We start from the raw sequence: 19,598 nt of genomic DNA, 5'->3' as shown, positions 1-19,598 counted from the left end.
CAAGACTGTTAATATTAAAGAGTCATTTAATCAGAGTCCCCAAGAGTCATTTAATCGGAGTGTGTGTCACTCGAGTCCCCAAAGAGTCATTTAATCGGAGTGTGTGTGTCACTCGAGTCCCCCAAAGAGTCATTTAATCGGAGTGTGTGTGTCACTCGATCCCCAAAGAGTCATTTAATCGGAGTGTGTGTGTCACTCGAGTCCCCAAAGAGTCATTAGATCGGAGTGTGTGTGTGTCACTAGAGTCCCAAAGGGTCATTTAATCGGAGTGTGTTGGTGTCGCTAGAGTCCCCAAAGAGGTCATTTAATCGGAGTGTGTGTGTGTCGCTAGAGTCCCCAAAGAGTCATTTAATCGGAGTGTGTGTGTGTCACTAGAGTCCCCAAAGGGTCATTTAATCGGAGTGTGTGTGTGTCACTAGAGTCCCCAAAGAGTCATTTAATCGGAGTGTGTGTGTGTCGCTAGAGTCCCCAAAGGGTCATTTAATCGGAGTGTGTGTGTGTCGCTAGAGTCCCCAAAGGGTCATTTAATCGGAGTGTGTGTGTGTCGCTAGAGTCCCCAAAGAGTCATTTAATCGGGAGAGGTGTGTATCACTATTTTTATTTGTATAGAGTTTTTTTGACAATTACTACACTTTACAGAGGAACATGCCTAATGTCTTAAAACCCCAGTGTGTAGCCAAAGATGACTCTGGTGAGGAAAACTCCTTAAGATGTTTTTGTGATAATGATTAGTTTACAGTCTATGCTAAATTAACTAAAGGGATGCAGATTCGGTCAGTGAAAGGTTCTCTGCCATGAAGTGAAGTCTGTTTTATTTCTATAGCGCATGATACATTACAGATGGTTCAAAGGAGCTTCACACACATAAATAACTTGCAAATGTCAACAATTATGAAATGACTAATGTAGAGCTGTTTTGCAGTTGAAATTAAAGACAATAGTGTTATTATTCAGCTCAATTCTGTTCATCTTTTGCTTCTGATAGTCAATCAGTCAAGTCAATAATATTTCTGAATGTTAATTGTCATTCCCAACTGAGCAGCCAAAGGCACTTGATCTCAAGCTACAAATCAGACAAAACATGTAGGCTACCCATTTACAGTGATCTTGCTGAAAAGAAGAAACCCAGTTTACTCTCTCACACCTGTATCTTGATTTCACTGACCAGTATTGGAACTTTGAATTGTAATATTCTACTTCTGTCTTCTTAGGATAAATAATATATACCATCTAAACAATGTCCTGAAAGTATACCTTAACCAGAGTTTGTGTATCACCATGGTCCTCAAAGTATGACTTGATCAGAGTTTGTGTTTAATGTCCCCAAAAGCGACATATAAAATAATGTCCCTAAAGTGAAGGTAAAATGTCAGGTCTTTAAGGAAGGCTTTTATTGATAAAATCAAGTGATATTTGTGATGACAGATTCTCCAGAAGTGCAGTCATATCTTTCTTTAGTCTCTAGACCCTTCAGAAAGGGGTGTCCCTAAAGGTAGGGTTTCCAGTCATACGTCCTCACATTGTGGTTAAGTAGGTATGTGTGTGTGTGTGTGTGTGTGTGTGTGTGTGTGTGTGTGTGTGTGTGTGCGTGTGTGTGTGTGTGCGTGTGTGTGTGTGTGTGTTCATCTGCAGAGGAAGCAGCAAGGGGAAAGACATCAGTACTATCAAGTCTCTGCGTGTGCTCCGAGTACTGCGGCCTCTGAAAACCATCAAGCGTCTGCCCAAGCTAAAGGTACCTCAGTGTTTGGTTGTGTTTTCCCTCCTTGTTTTGACTGAGATTTGTCTGTTTACAGAGTTTGTTTGCGTTTTGTTTTTTTGTTTTTGTTTTTCACTACATGCGCTTTATTGTTCAGTGTAATCGGTTTCTGGCTGTGTTTGACCAGTTTTTAATTCGTTTTGTCTAGTTTTTAGACCTTGTTTGTATTTGTTCATTTATTTTGTATCACTTGACTGCTTTCTCTGTTTTTGGCTTTGTTTCTAACATTAAAGTGTTTTTTTATTTGTTGTTTATTTGTTTCTGATTTTATTTATTTTATGTATTTTTTGTATATAATGCAATTAATTTGGTTTTGCATATTTTGATTGTGTTTTGTTTTATCTAAGATTTGTGTTGTATAAATGCCTTTAGTATGTTTGTTATATTAAATATTTTTGTTCATTCTTTGTGTTTTTCAGGCTGTTTTTGATTGTTTTATTGCTGCTTTTATTATATTCATTGTATTTTATTTCATTATATTTTTAATTTTATTTGTTTGGTTTGTTTCAGTTGACTAATTATTTTTTATGTATATATATATATATATATAGTGAAGTGACATTCAGCCAAGTATGGTGACCCATACTCAGAATTTGTGCTCTGCATTTAACCCATCCGAAATGCACACACACAGAGCAGTGAACACACACACACACACTGTGAACACACACCCGGAGCAGTGGGCAGCCATTTATGCTGCGGCGCCCGGGGAGCAGTTGGGGGTTCGATGCCTTGCTCAAGCACCTAAGTCGTGGTATTGAAGGTGGAGAGAGAGCTGTTCATGCACTCCCCCCACCCACAATTCCGTCCGGCCCGAGACTAGAACACACAACCCTTCGATTGGGAGTCCAACCCTCTAACCATTAGGCCACGACTTCCCCGTATACACACATATATACATATATATTTTTTTTTTCACACATATATACATATATCTGCTTTGATCCGACTTTGTGTTCTGCTTTCAGGCTGCATTTGAATTCGTCTCTTCTCTGTTTTTGTCTATTTTCAGGCTGTCTTTGACTGTGTGGTGAACTCTCTGAAGAATGTGTTGAACATACTCATTGTCTACATGCTGTTCATGTTCATCTTCGCTGTGGTGGCTGTGCAGCTCTTCAAAGGCCGTTTCTTCTACTGTACCGATGAATCCAAGGAGTTTGAGCGTGACTGCAGGTGAGACAAAAACACACGCACACAAACAGACTGACGAACAGACATATTGGCTTGTATTTCTAAAAGCATTTTGTTGTTAGGGGCGAATATCTTGTCTATGAAAGAGATAACGAAGTGCGGGCGCAGAAGCGGGAATGGAAGAAATACGATTTCCACTACGACAATGTGCTCTGGGCCCTTCTCACCCTCTTCACCGTTTCTACGGGAGAGGGGTGGCCACAGTATGTATACATCTCAATTCCTAATTCCTAAAACCTAATGTTCAGTGTACATACCCAATATCACAAACCACTAGAGGGATTGCTTCTGTTTTCTAATGTAATGCAAATGTTTTCATCCCAAATTACTATTTGAGTCAAGTTGAAGTTATTTTTAATGGCATATCTAAGGACTTGTTACAATTACCTTAAATATTTGACCGTATCACGTTACAACATATTCAATGTTATTTTTTTGTTTGCCACTCGCCAGGGTGCTGAAACATTCAGTGGATGCGACCTACGAGAATCAGGGCCCGAGTCCAGGTTACCGGATGGAAATGTCCATCTTTTACGTGGTGTACTTCGTGGTCTTCCCCTTCTTCTTCGTCAACATCTTCGTGGCTCTTATCATCATCACTTTCCAGGAGCAAGGAGACAAAATGATGGAAGAGTATAGCCTGGAAAAGAATGAGGTGAGGACATATCAAATGGATGTTTTTTTTGTTTAAGCTAAATGATCAGTCTAGCTCATTCTTTATGCATAGCGCTAGCATTGATCTCATTGATATGGTGCCGCAGATTTTCAGCTTGACTAACTTCATCGTATCTGTTCTGTTTTCAGAGAGCCTGCATAGACTTCGCCATCAATGCTAAACCGCTCACGCGACACATGCCTCAGAACAAACAGACATTCCAGTACCGCATGTGGGAATTTGTGGTGTCCCCTCCATTTGAATACACCATCATGACCTTGATTGCCCTCAACACCATTGTCCTAATGATGAAGGTGTGGCAGTATTTCACTTTAATACATCTCGCTTTATATACTTTGTGAATTAGGCTTCAGATTTATGGTAAATTTGCTTTTAAAAGTTTGTGATGGTACAAACTAACAATTGCAGAGTTTACAATCTTTAGACTTTAGCATTGTTAGTTTACCAGTGCTTTCTAAAAATAGGGTAAAACTAAAAATGAATTTCCAGTACCGATGTTCTACAAGGTTTGAATTTTTTTTGTAGTCCAAAATTTGAGTAATTTCTAAATACAGTTTAATACAGTTTAAAAATGTTGCGTTTGTTTAGTATGATGGAGCATCAGATGTCTATGAAGCTGTATTAGCCAACCTGAACATAGTGTTCACCTCACTTTTCTCCATGGAGTGCTTATTGAAGATCATTGCCTTCGGAGTGCTGGTAAGTCTACTGTACAGTTTCTCATGTTTAACTGTATGTATGTGAATGTTAGGTGCAGAATTGTCACTCACTAAGCAGCAAATGCAAGTGAAAGTACACAGTGATTAATGGAAACTGCAACATCTTATAAAGACTTTTAAAACCTTTTTACCATCAGAAGTTTATGCAGGATGCCTCATGTTCTCCCCGCCACAAAACTATATGTACCGGCACACACTGAATCATTGTTGCATTAGGCCAACAAATCAGAAATCAAACATGAATTAATGAAATGTGCCAAATTGTTTGACAGAAACTGGCTCAGCTTGAGAGACATTTAAACAAGTTCACCCAAAAAATGAAAATTCTGTCATTAATTACTCACCCTCATGTCATTCCACACCTATAAGACCTTTTTTCAATTTCAGAACACACATTAAGATCTTTTTGATGAAATCTGAGAACTCTCTGACCCTCCCATAGACAGCAACACAACTGACACCTTCAAGGCCCAGAAAGGCAGTTAGGACATTATTAAAATAGTCCATGTGACATCAGTGGTTCAATTGTAATGTAATGCAGCTATAACAATACCTTCTGTGTGCAAAGGAAGCAAAATTACTAGCTTTTTTCAAAAATTTCTTGTCTTCCATGTCAGTCTCCACCTCGCATTCATGCGAGTACCACAACACATGCGTGTGATGCTGCTGATGTAGGAGATGGCGTTCTGACGTAGAACCGCTGTGGCTTATTAACAAGCGGATGAAGACACAAGCATGTTTTGTGGTGCTGTTGTGAACACATGCCAAATTCTGACACCGAAGAGAAGAAATCGTTGAATATAGTTGTTTTTGTTTTCGTTGGGCTCAATAAGTATTCTCGTAGCTTCATAAAATTAAGGTTGAACCACTGATATCACATGGACTATTTTAGCTATGTTTTCTAGGCCTTGAACGTTAAATTGCACTGGTGTCTATGCAGGTTCAGAAAGCGCTCGGATTTTATTAAAAGTATTTTAATTTGTGTTCAGAAGATAAATGAAGGTCTTATGGCTTTGGAACGACAATTAATGACAGAAATTTCATTTTGGGGGGAACTATCCCTTTAAGGACAAAAGAGATCAAAGAAGTTGCGTTCTGAAGTAGATGAGAAAAGGGTTGGGACATGGAAGTGCGAGTAACAAAGGAAATGGTTGTAGTCAGCTAAAAGAGATACACATGAAGATTGTGAGCTGGAGGGCACATTGAAGTGATTAGGAGTGGAAAATGGAAAAAAGGAGGATGGATTTTGAGCGAAATGAAGATGATGGGTATTACGGGAGGTTGATGGGAAATGTAACACACACACATTCTTTGCACCGGTGCCCTTGATCCCATGCAGCTGGTGGACTGAATGTTCCTAATGCACTGTTTCACTGCAGGCACTCACTTGGCAGCTCACAAAAAGGCCGTCATGTTCGGCATCTGGGCCACTGGTCTTCTAGGCATCTGCCCTTTTTTTGTACACAGGCTGGAAAACTCAAGGAAGGAATAAGAGCTAAAAGAGGGGAAAGGAGACGACGTTTCATTAGCACCAGAGAGTGAAAATAAATTGTTTGCTCCTTTTTCTGTCGGCAGGTCACTGAATGTATGTATGTGCCAAGTGTAATCCTCCTTTAACCCAGGTGACAAATGCATCTGTGTCTTTTTTACCACAGAACTACTTCAAAGACGCCTGGAACATCTTCGACTGTGTGACTGTACTTGGCAGCATCACTGATATTTTAGTCACAGAGCTAGGGGTAAGTGTGTAGCAGAAGGGCTGCCATCTGTGAGTGCGTGTGTGTGTGTTTGTTTGTGTATCCTGTCTGTACACTTGTGTGTATTTCTGAATGTGATTGAGAGACTCTCGGCAGGATCTTCTCTTGCTCACTGAGGTGTAAGGAACTCCTAAAAGTCTTATATAATTGTCCCAGTTGGTGTGTGAGGCAGATCAGCGAGCCAGTGGTGCTCAGTGGTGACGGAGGTCTGTTACTCTTCCAGCGTCGTCATTTGTCCCCCAGACAGATCAAACTGACCTACCAGTAAAAATGTTGTACTTAAATATTAACATGCATTCATTATCCAGCGAGTGATGATGGCCGTTTCTAAATGTTAGTGAAATATGTGTTTGTGTATGTGTTTTTTCTTCTTGGTTTTACAACACATGTTGTACAGGCACTTCGAAGACTCCATGGAATCAAAATTGACCTGAAATTAGACCAATTAAACTATCAAATCTACACATTCAAAAAGTACCGTTCTTTTCTAGGACAAAAGACCAAAAGTATTGACGATTCATGAGAAGATCCCGCCCCAAATGTGACAAGCAAATCATGGTTAATGGCTGTAATGTAAATTCAGGCTGTTTTGTTTGGTTTTTGTGATGTACTCCATATTGTCAAATGTTGCACATTGTTAAAACAAGAATTACGATATTATCGTAGACAATATATATTGCACACCTCTAGTTGCCTGTTTAATAATAATGGAGTGTGTTTACACTAAATGTAAAAAGCCTGCCTTGTGGGCAGAAGCTATCTATACAAACTCTGACCACCATGTGTGATTGGAGTTAACACTATAAAAGACGATTATCAAATATCGGTTCCAGTGGCATTGGTGGTAAAGTGCATGCTGTGGCTTTTTTGACGCAATTGACCAGAGTTCGAATCTGGCTTTTGAATAACTTTTTTTCCCCTCCCTTTTCAGTTCTCATATCGCTTCAGAAAGGCATTAAATTTAAATAGAAATGAAGGAAATTATAGAAATGATCAAAAGGGTTAGGGCAGGTGAATGGAGGGATTTGTCTCAATAAGGTGGCATCCATTTAATAATTTGAATTAAAATGATAATTTATACTCAATACATTATTATTGCATACTGTGTTATAATGGGCTACAATACTGAGGTGCAGATAATCGTCACTATTTGCATTAAGTTGTATAAATAGCAGAAAATCACTAAGAAAATATGCTATTTTCATTTAGTGTAAATAGCCTCTAATTGCTAATTGCTCTTAATGTGAATTCCATCTATCACTATTTACACTTTGTCCAAATAGCTAATGTCTAATAATAATAATAATAATAATTACACGCCCTTCAAAATGTCCGGCCCAAACTATCTGTTTCTGTCAACAAAGAAAAGCAAACTGCACTGATCAAGACATGGTCTTTAAGAATCAAAATTATTATTAATTTGAAAATATAATATTTTTATTTATATAGTTTAGTTACATCAGTGGTCTTTGTAAATTAGAATTTATTCGAAAATTTAATGATGCAATCATGCATTTATTTAGATATGATTTATTTATTTATTTGGACATGTAATATTTGTATGTGGTTACTTTGAAATGTTTGTTTATTTAATTAATTCATTGATGTATTTCATAGATGTTTTTTTTTCTTTTTTCTTTTAATAGCAGTACTTTAGTTTACGTCACAGTCTGGCAAAACCATGATTTACTGCTTGCTATTGCAGCTTGATGACAGCTTGCATTAGGGGAAAGGGACTTTCACATTCTAAAGGGCATTTTACTGGGCCTGCATTTCAGTCATCAATACTTCTGTTCCATTTCCCCAGAAAAGAAAAACCATGAATATTACATTTTAATTAAATTTACTCTATTAGCTTTATGGACTACACAAGCGTGCTGATGACCTCAAAGCAAACACGAATGAGCTTTTATTTTAATTTCACAGTGATTTTAACAGAAATGTGATGTGGAATACTGTATTATATGATATTAATACATTTATTTAATTTTATTTTAAGACTCAGTTCTGTACCTGGAGATCCACCTGAAGGGTTTAGTGCTGATGTTTTGTTACATTTTTAATTAAAGACTGAAGTCAGATCTCCAGTTACAAGACTGTCAAGTATACATGTAATGATAAAAACTTGTCAAACCAAATATGACAAATGCGTCATTTTCAAAATGTTTTTTGTTGTAATCAGCCTTTATTTGAATTGAAAGGTTTGTTGATATGCATAATGATAATTCTTGTCCTGTTTTATCTTTGTTTTACATGCTTTCTTTAAACTCTTCTTTATGGCGGCTTTGCCCTCTGATGACTCCATCCAATCAAAATGCACTATGAATCTCATGTGTATATCCATGACCTGAATAAACCGATCACAATGGTTGTTTAATCAACCTCCAAAAATACTGCTAAAAACCATGCTTCTGCAACATCTACATGTAGATGGTTTGTAATTTTTCTTTCGGAGTAATGCATCTAATGCATCTGTTTCCCTGTGGCTGATGATGATGATGATGATGATGAGACAATGATGCATGTGCTCGAGTCATGAAGACCTTTTACCCCTGCTTGTCTAACAATATGACAAAACCCCTCTCAGCTGAGGTGTAATTGGTCCTTAGCACACAGTTTAAACGTGTAGTGTTTCTCTGCAGGTCTCCTGAATGCATGTTGTGCTTTTTTGCTGACAGGGAACGCTAGTAATTGTTGTTTTTGACACTGCATCTTCATACAGTCATACAGACATTTAAATACATCAACACACGCATAGATCTAAGTGTACTAAAGACATCTAAATATGTCAGTTATGAAGGAATATATGGAGTTAAATCCACCTTGAACCACTTTGTGTTCTATTTTTGTTCCCGGTATCTCTGTGCAGCTTAAAGGACAATAAACAGTCAGTTCTTCCCGATCAGTTCCTGATGCTTTCATATTTTTTCTTTTCCAAAACAACAAAAAATAAATAAACAAAACATTCCCACAACTGACTGAAGTATGTCCTTTAACCCAGCACCTGTTCCTTGTCTTTGCTAGTGCCCTCTGTTGGTCATTGTATGCTGTTAGTGTGGTTGGCATGATTCCACGTGAATCTACAGATCAGTGCATTTGGTTGACTGAAGCAAGAAGTTAGGCTCTGTGCACTCCCTTCCCTAATGAGAACTCTTACAGTATCTTATTTTATTATATATATCTATATTATTTTTTGTATGAGTTGCTGCCTCCTCCCTTTATCTTTGTCTTTTCCCTTCTTACACCACTGGATATGCTGAGCCTGTTCAGTCTTGTCAGTTTGATTATTATTATTATTATTATTATTATTTTGGTTTCTCCGTGTTTGATTTGAATTCCTACTTTCCTTCTTCCTTAGTTCCTTTTTAATTTCTTCACCGTTTGTAATCAATTGTTTTGGACTGACATCACTTCCTTTCTCTGTCTGTCTGCCCCTTTTCTATTTCTGTCTCTTGCTCTCTTTCTGTCTCTGTAGAACAACTTCATAAATCTGAGTTTTCTGAGGCTCTTCAGAGCCGCTCGTCTCATTAAGTTGCTCAGGCAGGGTGAGACCATACGCATCCTGCTCTGGACCTTCGTCCAGTCTTTCAAGGTAAAATTACACACACATACAAAACAGTATCCAAGCATTGTTGTTGTTTTTTCGAGTCTGACAGCACACAGAGCTGTCTTGTTAATGCAATTATTGGTAAAATGTTGGTTAATGAAGGTTGTTTTTGTTTATTTCAATAACAATAATGAAGTTGTGAGTTAAAATGTGCATTATAATGTTAATATTATTTTTTACTACTTTATTTTGAAGAATCTAGTACAAATAATAACCCTTAAAAAACTGATTATAATCAGTAATGTTGCAGATTGAATTGCTTGACCTGTGTAGTTATTTTATAATTATTTATATTATGTTATATAGCTTTTATTAATATTTTGAACTGGCTTTTGTTTTTATATTTTCATTATTTTTTTTATAGCTGAACTGTTAGACAATGCAGAATGACCTATTGTAATTTTTATTACTTTTTTATTTTATTATTTTTTTTATTTTTATTTAATTTTTATTTCTGGTTAAGATTTTTTTTTTCAGTTAGCACCTTTACCTCTTCAAATTAAAAGTCAGTTAGTTACCAAAGCAACATTACTAATCTTATTTGGTTTCGATTTTCCATGTAATATTTTATATTAAAAAAAAAGTGTTTTAATAGTTTTAGATTCAGAAAACAGTAATAAACTTGGAGTTGTGTAAGCTGAAACCGAGGTGCTTAGCTTGCATGTAAACTAAAACCTAGACAAATCATTACACATGATATGAATCCAATATGCCACAAACGCACTTGCTGTGTTGTATGCTAGTCAGAAATGTGTTAAGGAAAGAGAATATTTACATTGTATGCGGAAATTTGCGGAATCTGAATAACCAAAGCATGAAGAATTTAAGCATAAACAACTTTTTTTTTAATCTAGTCCGGGTTTTTGGTAGGGGTTAATTCAGGTTAATTGGGTCCTTTTTATCCTAGTCGTCTCAAAATGTGTTCTAATTTCCCTAAGTTTACACTAACATGTTGGCATTGTGTTGCACATTTCTCCTCCAACTGCCAGTAACAGGTTTTCACTCACATTTAATTGGTGGTTTATTTTGACTTCTCTGCTGCGCTTAGGCTCTGCCGTATGTGTGCCTACTCATCGCCATGCTGTTCTTCATCTACGCCATCATCGGCATGCAGGTGAGTTTGTGAGAGAGTGTGGGAGGCTGCACAGGACATACTGAGAAAGGCTAAACGGCTATATTTGAAGGCAGTGGGCAATGAGATTGTGGGTTTATGCTGAGGTGGCTTTTGTGTTTCATAGCTGTTCGGGAACATTGCGATTGAGGAGGATGGTGAGAGTGCCATTAACCAGCACAACAACTTCAGGACTTTTTTCCAGGCCCTAATGCTGCTCTTCAGGTTTGTGTGTGAATCACAGACTGGCCGTGTTGAATGTTGTGTGTGGGTTACGAACACTTGATAACCGTAGTTCAACACTGTGTGTTTGTAGGAGTGCTACAGGCGAGGCATGGCACGACATCATGCTCTCATGTCTGGGGAAGAAGGTGTGTGATCCTCTCTCTAGTAACCCGGAGCCAGAATGTGGGAGCGAGTTTGCCTACCTCTACTTTGTCTCCTTCATCTTCCTCTGTTCCTTTCTGGTGAGTACAGTTGTACCCAAACGCGTCATTTATAGTGGGGACTTTTCGTCATGGCTAGTGTTGACCATGCTATTTTCTGAAATAGCTTTTGGAAAGCTTTTATCAAATACAGATGAAAAGATCTCCAAAGGTTGAGCAGCAGTTTCCTTTTCTCTAGTGGGCGTTATATTGTAGTAAGAGGGAATCTGGCACTAGAATTGATCATTTTGATGTTTTGCTGAGTGGTCGCCACATTTGTCATCAGTGGTGAAAAGTGACTCAGACATGCGACATACTTCTCTATTACTTTTCCATCTGTTCCAGTGATACAGCAGAACAAAATGCAGACAAATGTGTTCCCAATACTGATTATATCCACTGACGTAAAGCTGAGCTGCAATTTAGTTTTCATTGAATTATGTGTATTGTGTAATGTAGATGTATATTGTATTGTGAGTGTATAGAGAGAGAGAGCGAGTGAGAGAGCTGGGTAATAACTGATTACATGTAACCTGGATTACACAATAAGATTCCAAATTTTAAATTATTAATTTTATATTATTATGATTTAATTAATTAACATCTTTAATTAAACTGACCAACCCCTTGCAGTTCCTTTGTGAAGCCCAGTGTTTAAAATGCACAGAATGCATTTTATTACTATTTTTAATATCAATGTGGTACGAGATCATCCTATTTAAATCAATATGATGAACGAGTAAGATCAAATGTAATCTAAAAGAAATCATAAAGCAGTCTGTTACCTAAAATGTGCAATGTGATGGATTATTTTACAAACTACAACTACACTGACCATTTTTTTTATAGTGTGACATACATAATTTTTCTGTATTAATATGTCCTAAAAGTGGAGAAATAACATAGTGCCATATACGTGAGGTGTGCAATTTAAAGCTCAATTTAACAGCTTTGTCTGCTAAGGCCTGTGATTTACTTGTGTGTAGATGCTGAATCTGTTCGTGGCTGTGATCATGGATAATTTCGAGTACCTGACGCGCGACTCCTCTATCCTGGGACCCCATCACCTGGACGAGTATGTGAGAATCTGGGCGGAGTATGACCCAGCTGCGTGGTGAGCCTATGTGCACATAAACATGCTCTTGCAATCTTTTATTAAATACTAATCTTGTATGTTACATACTAATTGTGAAAAGTACTTTTTAGTAACATGAAGCAAATTTATAAACAAAATGTAAAAATGTGTTAGTGCAAAATCTCACTAAACTTATTAATACACATTTGGTGGTACTAATAGATACCATTAGACTGTCTATAACTTGTTTCTCTGTAATTAATCGATAATGTCATAAAATGTGAGACCATGGATTCTTTTAAAATGCAGAATTGAATATAACAGACCCTTACTTTTCATATTTATTTGGCCCTTAAATTTGCTGGACACACCTTTTTAAAGAGGCAATTTTAATATATTTTGGGCTTGCGTGCAAGGACAGTGTGCTTTGTGTAAATATAACCTCTGTCCTATATAACAGACCACACTGGCCCTCTTTAATGTGTTCGGCTGGAACACTTCGTTTTTGACATCGTTATAAAGCCGAGGCCTCTGGCAAAGTCTTTAACGTACATAGCCTGGCTTCGTTGTATCCTACTGTGGACCAAACAGGGAGGAGAACACCACAGCACCAGCTGAGAGAAAGGGATCATGGATTTGAGCTTCTCAGCTCTGCTAAAATCCATCAATCCCCCCAAACCCTCCTACGTGCCCTTCTGTGAGTCCCAGCCCTCCCACTCTGGAATACTGCATACTGCAAGCCAAACTTACTGTGCCAGCCCCCTCCCTTCCACTGAACACGCTAAGTTTCCCGGTATCTGCATTCCAGTGCCTGTCACCCAAATGTTGTGTGTTAGACAGTAATGTAGGCGGGCAACCGAGAGTTAATCAGATATTCAGAGAAGACTAGAAAGGACTGAATCTTAACACGCAAGCAAGATTAAAGCCTTTTTACCGAGGGAAATTATGCTGAAAAGATTTCAGAGAATAAGTCTTCCAGAGAGTCTTCATTCTGAATGGCAGAATCAATCTGACAAGAGAGCAAGAAAGAAGGAAGGAGGATGGGGGAAAAAATGAAGTATAAAAGAAGCAAGAAAGGAAAAGATGTAGTAAAAAGGAAAAGGAAAAGAAGGAAGAAATATAGAAAGGAAAAGTAAATAGAAATTAAACTTAAAGGGAGAAATAGAGAAAGGAAGGAGGAAAGCGGGGCACAGAGAAGGAAGGAAAACAAAGAATGAAAGGAAAGGAGGAAAGAAGTAGGTAGAAGGTGGGAAGGAAAAGATGAAGTAAGAAAGAAAGGCAAAGAGAATGTGAGGTGAAAGAAATAGAAAGCGAAAGGAAGCCCAAAAAAAGTAAAAGAAAATTAAAAGGAAAGGATGGAAAAGGAAGCATGGAACAAGGTAAGAACAGAAGAAAGACTGAGGAAAAAGAATGAAAGGAAGGGAAAAAGAAGTAGAAGCAAAATGAAGGAAGGAATACAATTAACAGAAAGAAAAGAGGAAGCAAGTAAGGAAAACTGAAAAGAAGGAAGCAATAAATGATAAAGAGAAATATATAGAATAAGGAAATTTTGTAAGGTAAGGTGGAAAAGAAAGAAAAGAGGGAGGAAGGGAAATGGAGGAAATGGAGGTAGAAGAGAAAAATGCTGAAGTAAAAGAGAAAGGGAGGAATTAATGTAGGGGAATGAGTAAATAAAGAGGAAGAAAACAAAAGGAAACAAGAAAAAGAAAGAGGGAGGAAGTAAAAGAATAAGAAAGGAAGCCAGGTAAAGAGGAAATATAGAAAGAAAACTGAAAAGGTGAAAGTAAGGAATATGAGGAAAAAAACGAAGTGGAGCAGAGACGGGTGGGGAAAGGAATATGGAGGTGTGTGAACAGATTTGACGGCACAAACGGGTGACGAGCAAATAAGAAAATGTGTGTGTGATTCTGTGCTTCTCTTCCTGTTCTTGTGCTCTTCTTCCTGCTGATGTCTCTGTTCTGAGTTGTGTTCTCTAACTTCCCTGTATTCTTCTTACAGCGGGCGCATTCATTATAAGGATATGTACAGTTTATTGCGAGTTATCGACCCCCCTCTGGGCTTAGGCAAGAAATGTCCTCATAGGGTGGCCTGCAAGGTTTGACTTCCACTTAAAAACTAATATCACCTGCTAGCATCCAGAATGCAATGAATGTCGCTTACCTCCTCTTCTCTTTCTTTTCAACAATGTTTTTGTACTCTCACCATTTCTACGTGCATTCTACTTGATATGACAATGAGAATGTGCAGGACAATGCCGACACTTACAGGGGCATGAACTAGTGCACTAGTGTGTGAGAAAACCACTAAAGCGAAAGACAAAAAAAAAAAAAAAAAAAACGAATCAGCCATCTTTGATTTTTGTTTTGCTTGCTGTTGACGCACGGCTAGGCCTAGCTGGTATGGTAGCGTGCATTGTTCTGGGTGGAGGGGGACAGAAACTGCATTGACATTAAACTTCATTACAACGCCCTGCCAGCAGCGGGACTTTATGCCTGTTCTGAAGCCCGCATGCTCTTCTATGCAACCTGCCCCATTGCATAGAACGCCTATTTAGCAACTCAAGAGGTTCAGCACAACCCCCTCCCACCTCCCCCCACCCTTATTCCCAAATGACCGATCATCAGTCTCACGCAGCCTAGTTTACCAAGCCGCTCCTCTCCGCCAGGCCAATAACCTTCTTTTTGTTCTGCTCTTTTCTGCTCTCCTCCTCTCCCACTTCCCCGACTCCTTCCCGATCCCTTCTTTTTTGATTTACCCCTTTTCTTCTTCTCTTTCTCTCTCTCCCATGCACATTTCCTTTGGTTTTTGTTTTGTTTTTCGGTGGCCCAGTGGCAGAATCAGTTTCAGGGATATGTATGAGATGCTCAGGCACATGTCTCCTCCGTTAGGCCTGGGGAAGAAGTGCCCTGCACGGGTTGCCTACAAGGTAGAGGGCCTCCGAGTGGCCAGCGCTGTGTCTGTACTGTTGGTGTTTTCTCTTTATTTTCTCTTCTTCTTTTCCTCCTTCGTTGTCTGACGGAGGCCGCTATTGTGATTCTGGTGGCAGGGCCGGGTTCGAGGGTGTTAGACTGAGGCGGGCCGATCCACAGGGAAGCGGGAACGGACTAACCTTCTCAGCACTTTTGCACCGTACACATAAACACTAGCCAACACTTTCATAGCTTTTGAAACTTCAAAGGACGAAACACAAAGGTCTCAGATTTGTTTTTACATTCTACACCTTTATCAATACATTAAAGCAGGATTCTTATGCTTTAATGTACAGCAGTGATCAATAATTGAATTTCAGGTCTGAGATGCAGTGTGATGAACAAAAAGGTGTCTCAAATGATGCACTACACACTATGCATGTATAATATGCACTGACATCTAGTTTGTGAATTATATATGGTTAATTTGCCATCAAGCATCAAAGTCTGGTTGTCCCTCCACTTATGCTATGTAAGGAAAGCGGCGACAATTGAGTGCACGAAGTGTTCCACATTCCAAACTTTGTTATTTCAGTTAATTAAGTGCATCATGCATCAAATTTTTATTGTGAATACACTACTACAAAATGGCATAGAATAGTGCATGAGTACACAAACTGGGACACGTTAACGCATACACATGCATATTGTCTGTTCACATCGTCACACACACACACACACACACACACGCGCCGCGTTAAAAAACACCCCCAAATGTGCGTGTGCAGCAGTGGTAGGAAGGCCTGAAGGGCTTTAGTCCTCCGAGTCCCTCAGCTCTGTGGATGCCGCTCTCTTAGGGACCCTTTCCTCTTGGGACCAGCTCTCTGTCTCTCTTTTTTCGCTTAATAAACAGATGCACACACATATGCAACAACACACATGTAATCCTTGGGTAGCGTTATGGCCTTACAAAGGAACAAATCAAGTCATTTTGTACGATGCACAAGTAATCCTTTTCCCACTTCTCTTTCTTCTGTCAATGCAGTTCTTATCTGTTTCCAGCCCCTCCTCTTTACATTCTGCCAATCATCTGCATGCCCCGCCTTCCAGGCCACTGGTCCCTACCACAAGATACTCCCTTAGCTTCTTCTCTCTTTCTCCTTCTCTCTCTGTCTGTCTGCAACAGTACACTGACATTTCACCTTCCGATCAATGAACGACAGCTAGAAGGAAAGGAGATCTGTGCCCTTAATGAGCATTGAACAAATCTGGGATCTCCTTTCTCTTACCTTTGCCCCACCCCCTCCATTTTTCTCTGTCCCATTTGATCTCCCATTTTGTAAAATATGTTGCTTCATAGAGTGTTCAGTGATCTCCACCAACATAAACACATGGTGGAAGACCAACAATCTCTGTGTATTCCGTCAGACGGGTCACTTCCTGTCTAACGGGTCTCTGCTGCCCCCAAACCTCAGAGGAATGAAGAACAGTGACCACGACCATTGCATTCACCCTCTTTCTCCCTGTCAAACATTAGGGACCATAATAGAGGATCGCCTGTAGACAATGTGACCAGCCTGTGGTAGAGCTTTCTCTTCTTACGTTTCCTGTAGCTTTATTTTCCGCTTCACTCTCCTTCGCTCTCGGATTATCATGTAGCTTTTGAGCTCTCTTTAAATTTGGTGTCACTGTCTCTGTCCTGTCTCTTTCATCACTACCATCTCAGCCATCCAAACTCCTCCCGTAAAAGCTGTCAGTCCTAAACCAACTTCTGCTCCGGTACTCCTCTCTGGCAGCACACTGCTTTTCTCTTTATCATCCGTAGCATTAAAGTATTGCCCTTGCGCAGCAGGTTGCAGAATCTTCACTCTTAGCTCATCCTCTTCACAACAACAACTCACAAAGCCATTTCCTTTTTTTTTTTGTTCTGGAGAATGCTGCTCTAACCTAAACCAATAGCCTGCGCCCATCTTTTTTGCATTGAGAGACCAGAGAATCTGGATCGACATCTTGTTTTATCCAGTAGTCCATCTTTGATAGAGTCTCAGTGACAGCAAACACTACTAAACCTAAATGAATGAGCTGAAACGAACCAACTAGATGATGCTTTCAGTGTTGGCTGCGCCGTTGCATGTCCTGTGATGCATGTGAATGCATGATGCATGCTGGGAAAAGGGTATTGGGGGTGGAGGGTGAGTGTTTCTTCTGGGATGGAGCGGGACTGGGAGACCACCGGGTAACGTGGGTGATTGCATCGCAGAGGGTGTCATGGTAATGGAAGGATTGAGGTAACATTTAACCCTGTGCAATGCAATTATGACTTTCTGTGTTTAAGTATAATCTTTCCCCAGATCAGTACAGGATGAATTATACTTTAAAACACTGACGTTTATGTAATGATGTTTTAATGTATTATTTCATCCGCTGGTCTGAGTTTAATATGTGAACCTCCTCCTGGAAAAGCTCTTTGACTGACAGCTCAGATGTGCTGATATAAAAACAAAATACACCACCATACAGAAATGTGATTTGTACCAAATGATGCCTCAGTTTCATGGACATCTGAATCAGTGGTTTTTGACTGGTTTTGCTTTAAAAAATAATAATAATAATCTGTCCTTAAATCTGTCGTCCCACCAAATCACAAATTAATCTGCAGAAAAAAAAAACTGCAAAACAGGTCAGCAACCAAAGAAATGGAAATTTTTTCCCATCAATTTTAAAAGTTGATAAGCTTGTTTATTATTGCTGCATCTAACTGTAAACAATTGTGTTCGTTTTATTTGTATTAAATGCACTAAGCATTGTGGTTTTTTGTTTTTTTTTATGTTCTCTGAGAACAGACCTGTTACCCATTTTTGGGTAGTGACCAACCAGACGAAAGCCACTGTTCTAGACCACAGAACTGTTCTTTATAGATTAACTTCCCCAGCAATCTTATAAGCCATTAATCGGTCTCCTCCTCGATTATGGCACTAAGACAGCTCTAAATTAGTTCTCGCACTGAGTATCAAAGGTCACAGAGCTAACCCTGAAAATCCCTCCTTCCTTTCCCCCCTCCCATTTCCTCTCACACACCAAAAGCACACCCTACCTGGAGGTTCAAAGCACACATATATCTCAGAGGCACTGCTTTAACTGCTCCTGATTGGCTCTCCACAGAGACTGCTGCGCATGGATCTGCCAGTCGCTGATGACAACACAGTGCACTTTAATTCCACACTTATGGCCTTAATCCGAACTGCTCTGGACATCAAGATCGCCAAGGGTGGGGAAGGTTTGGCACTTCTTGATTCTTTTATTCCCGTTGTTTGAACTGTTGATGTATTTGTCTATAGCGGTATACGGTTTAAAAGCCCTGAGATTCAGATATATTCTAAACCTGGCCAAACTTCAAAAAAGACCCCACTGTATATAATGACTCATAAGATATAGCATTTGTAAGATTTTGTGCAAAGTATTTCTACATAAGATTGGACACTACATTGTTCAAAGCTTAACACAAATTGTGTATGTGTGTCTGTGTGTGTGTGTGTTTGTGGAAATACGTTTGCATATATGTGTGTACGTGTACCTGTTGCTGTCTAAACAGGAGGCGTAGATAAGCACCAGATGGATGCTGAACTAAGGAAGGAGATGATGGCGATATGGCCTAATCTCTCTCAGAAGAATCTGGACCTTTTGGTGACACCCCACAAGTGTAAGTTACCCAGGAGGTTGGTGTGTTCACAATGTCTCTTTTACCACCCAAGGACAGCTTCTCTCAGCCAGCCCACTCACTGCTCTGCACCCCCTGATGGTCCAGGCCTGTACCCTTAGTTTCATTTTAAGCCCTTATAGATGTATACCACACATTTAGACTGCAGACTGATCACAGAAGAGGAAATTCACTAGGAATGAATCGCAGACACTGAAAGTGACGCAGAAAGATTGTATTATTCGCAACACTTTATTTGAAGGTCCAATTCTCTTTATCAACAAACCATTAACTATGACTTTTGTCTCAATAAACCACTACGTTTCCTGTATATTCCGTAAGCTACTTCTAAAGTTTAGTAATTGAAATGTAGAATATGGTCATGTAGAATTTGTGCTTTAGAAGTACTAATAAACAGCCAATATGTTATTAATAGGCAAGCTAATAAGCAACTAGTTAATAGTGAGAATTGGTCCCTATACTAAACTGTTACAGTGTTATTCAAATCCAGTAATGGCGCAAACATGCCAACAATATAATTGATGATAACTGTTTGTATAGGGCAAATGTATAAATAGATGCAAGGCCTTTACATGCAAATGCAACAAGAGAGTAGTTGCAGAAAGTATATTTTAGTTTTTGTAATGAACAGCTAAACGCATAGCCTTCCAAAGT

General features: G+C 39.0%; 1 protein-coding gene across 17 annotated transcripts in view; it reads left to right on the top strand.

Moving 5' to 3' along the window:
• The first annotated feature begins 1,562 nt into the window (after nt 1–1,562).
• The window catches only part of LOC113047183 (voltage-dependent P/Q-type calcium channel subunit alpha-1A-like), a 39,647-nt gene continuing 21,611 nt past the window's right edge, over nt 1,563–19,598 (top strand). For 7 of the 17 annotated variants that reach the window (XM_026208481.1, XM_026208485.1, XM_026208491.1 and 4 more), the window contains exons 1-16: nt 1,627–1,732; nt 2,769–2,929; nt 3,010–3,150; nt 3,401–3,602; nt 3,752–3,916; nt 4,212–4,322; nt 5,998–6,081; nt 8,530–8,532; nt 9,575–9,691; nt 10,755–10,820; nt 10,945–11,042; nt 11,134–11,284; nt 12,229–12,356; nt 14,316–14,412; nt 18,389–18,503; nt 18,819–18,926. In XM_026208481.1, coding sequence (XP_026064266.1) covers nt 2,829–2,929; nt 3,010–3,150; nt 3,401–3,602; nt 3,752–3,916; nt 4,212–4,322; nt 5,998–6,081; nt 8,530–8,532; nt 9,575–9,691; nt 10,755–10,820; nt 10,945–11,042; nt 11,134–11,284; nt 12,229–12,356; nt 14,316–14,412; nt 18,389–18,503; nt 18,819–18,926 — 1,687 coding nt within the window. In that variant the 5' untranslated portion in view covers nt 1,627–1,732; nt 2,769–2,828. Of the gene's footprint in view, nt 1,733–2,768; nt 2,930–3,009; nt 3,151–3,400; nt 3,603–3,751; nt 3,917–4,211; nt 4,323–5,997; nt 6,082–8,529; nt 8,533–9,574; nt 9,692–10,754; nt 10,821–10,944; nt 11,043–11,133; nt 11,285–12,228; nt 12,357–14,315; nt 14,413–15,146; nt 15,244–18,388; nt 18,504–18,818; nt 18,927–19,598 lie in introns of all 17 variants that reach the window. The other 10 variants (XM_026208484.1, XM_026208489.1, XM_026208483.1 and 7 more) reach the window with 6 other exon arrangements.

The sequence above is a fragment of the Carassius auratus genome, chromosome 28 (genome assembly GCF_003368295.1).
Source record: "Carassius auratus strain Wakin chromosome 28, ASM336829v1, whole genome shotgun sequence".
NCBI lineage: Eukaryota > Metazoa > Chordata > Actinopteri > Cypriniformes > Cyprinidae > Carassius > Carassius auratus.
The sequence above is the reverse complement of the archived record's forward strand: the minus strand, read 5'-3'. Positions and strand labels throughout refer to the sequence as shown.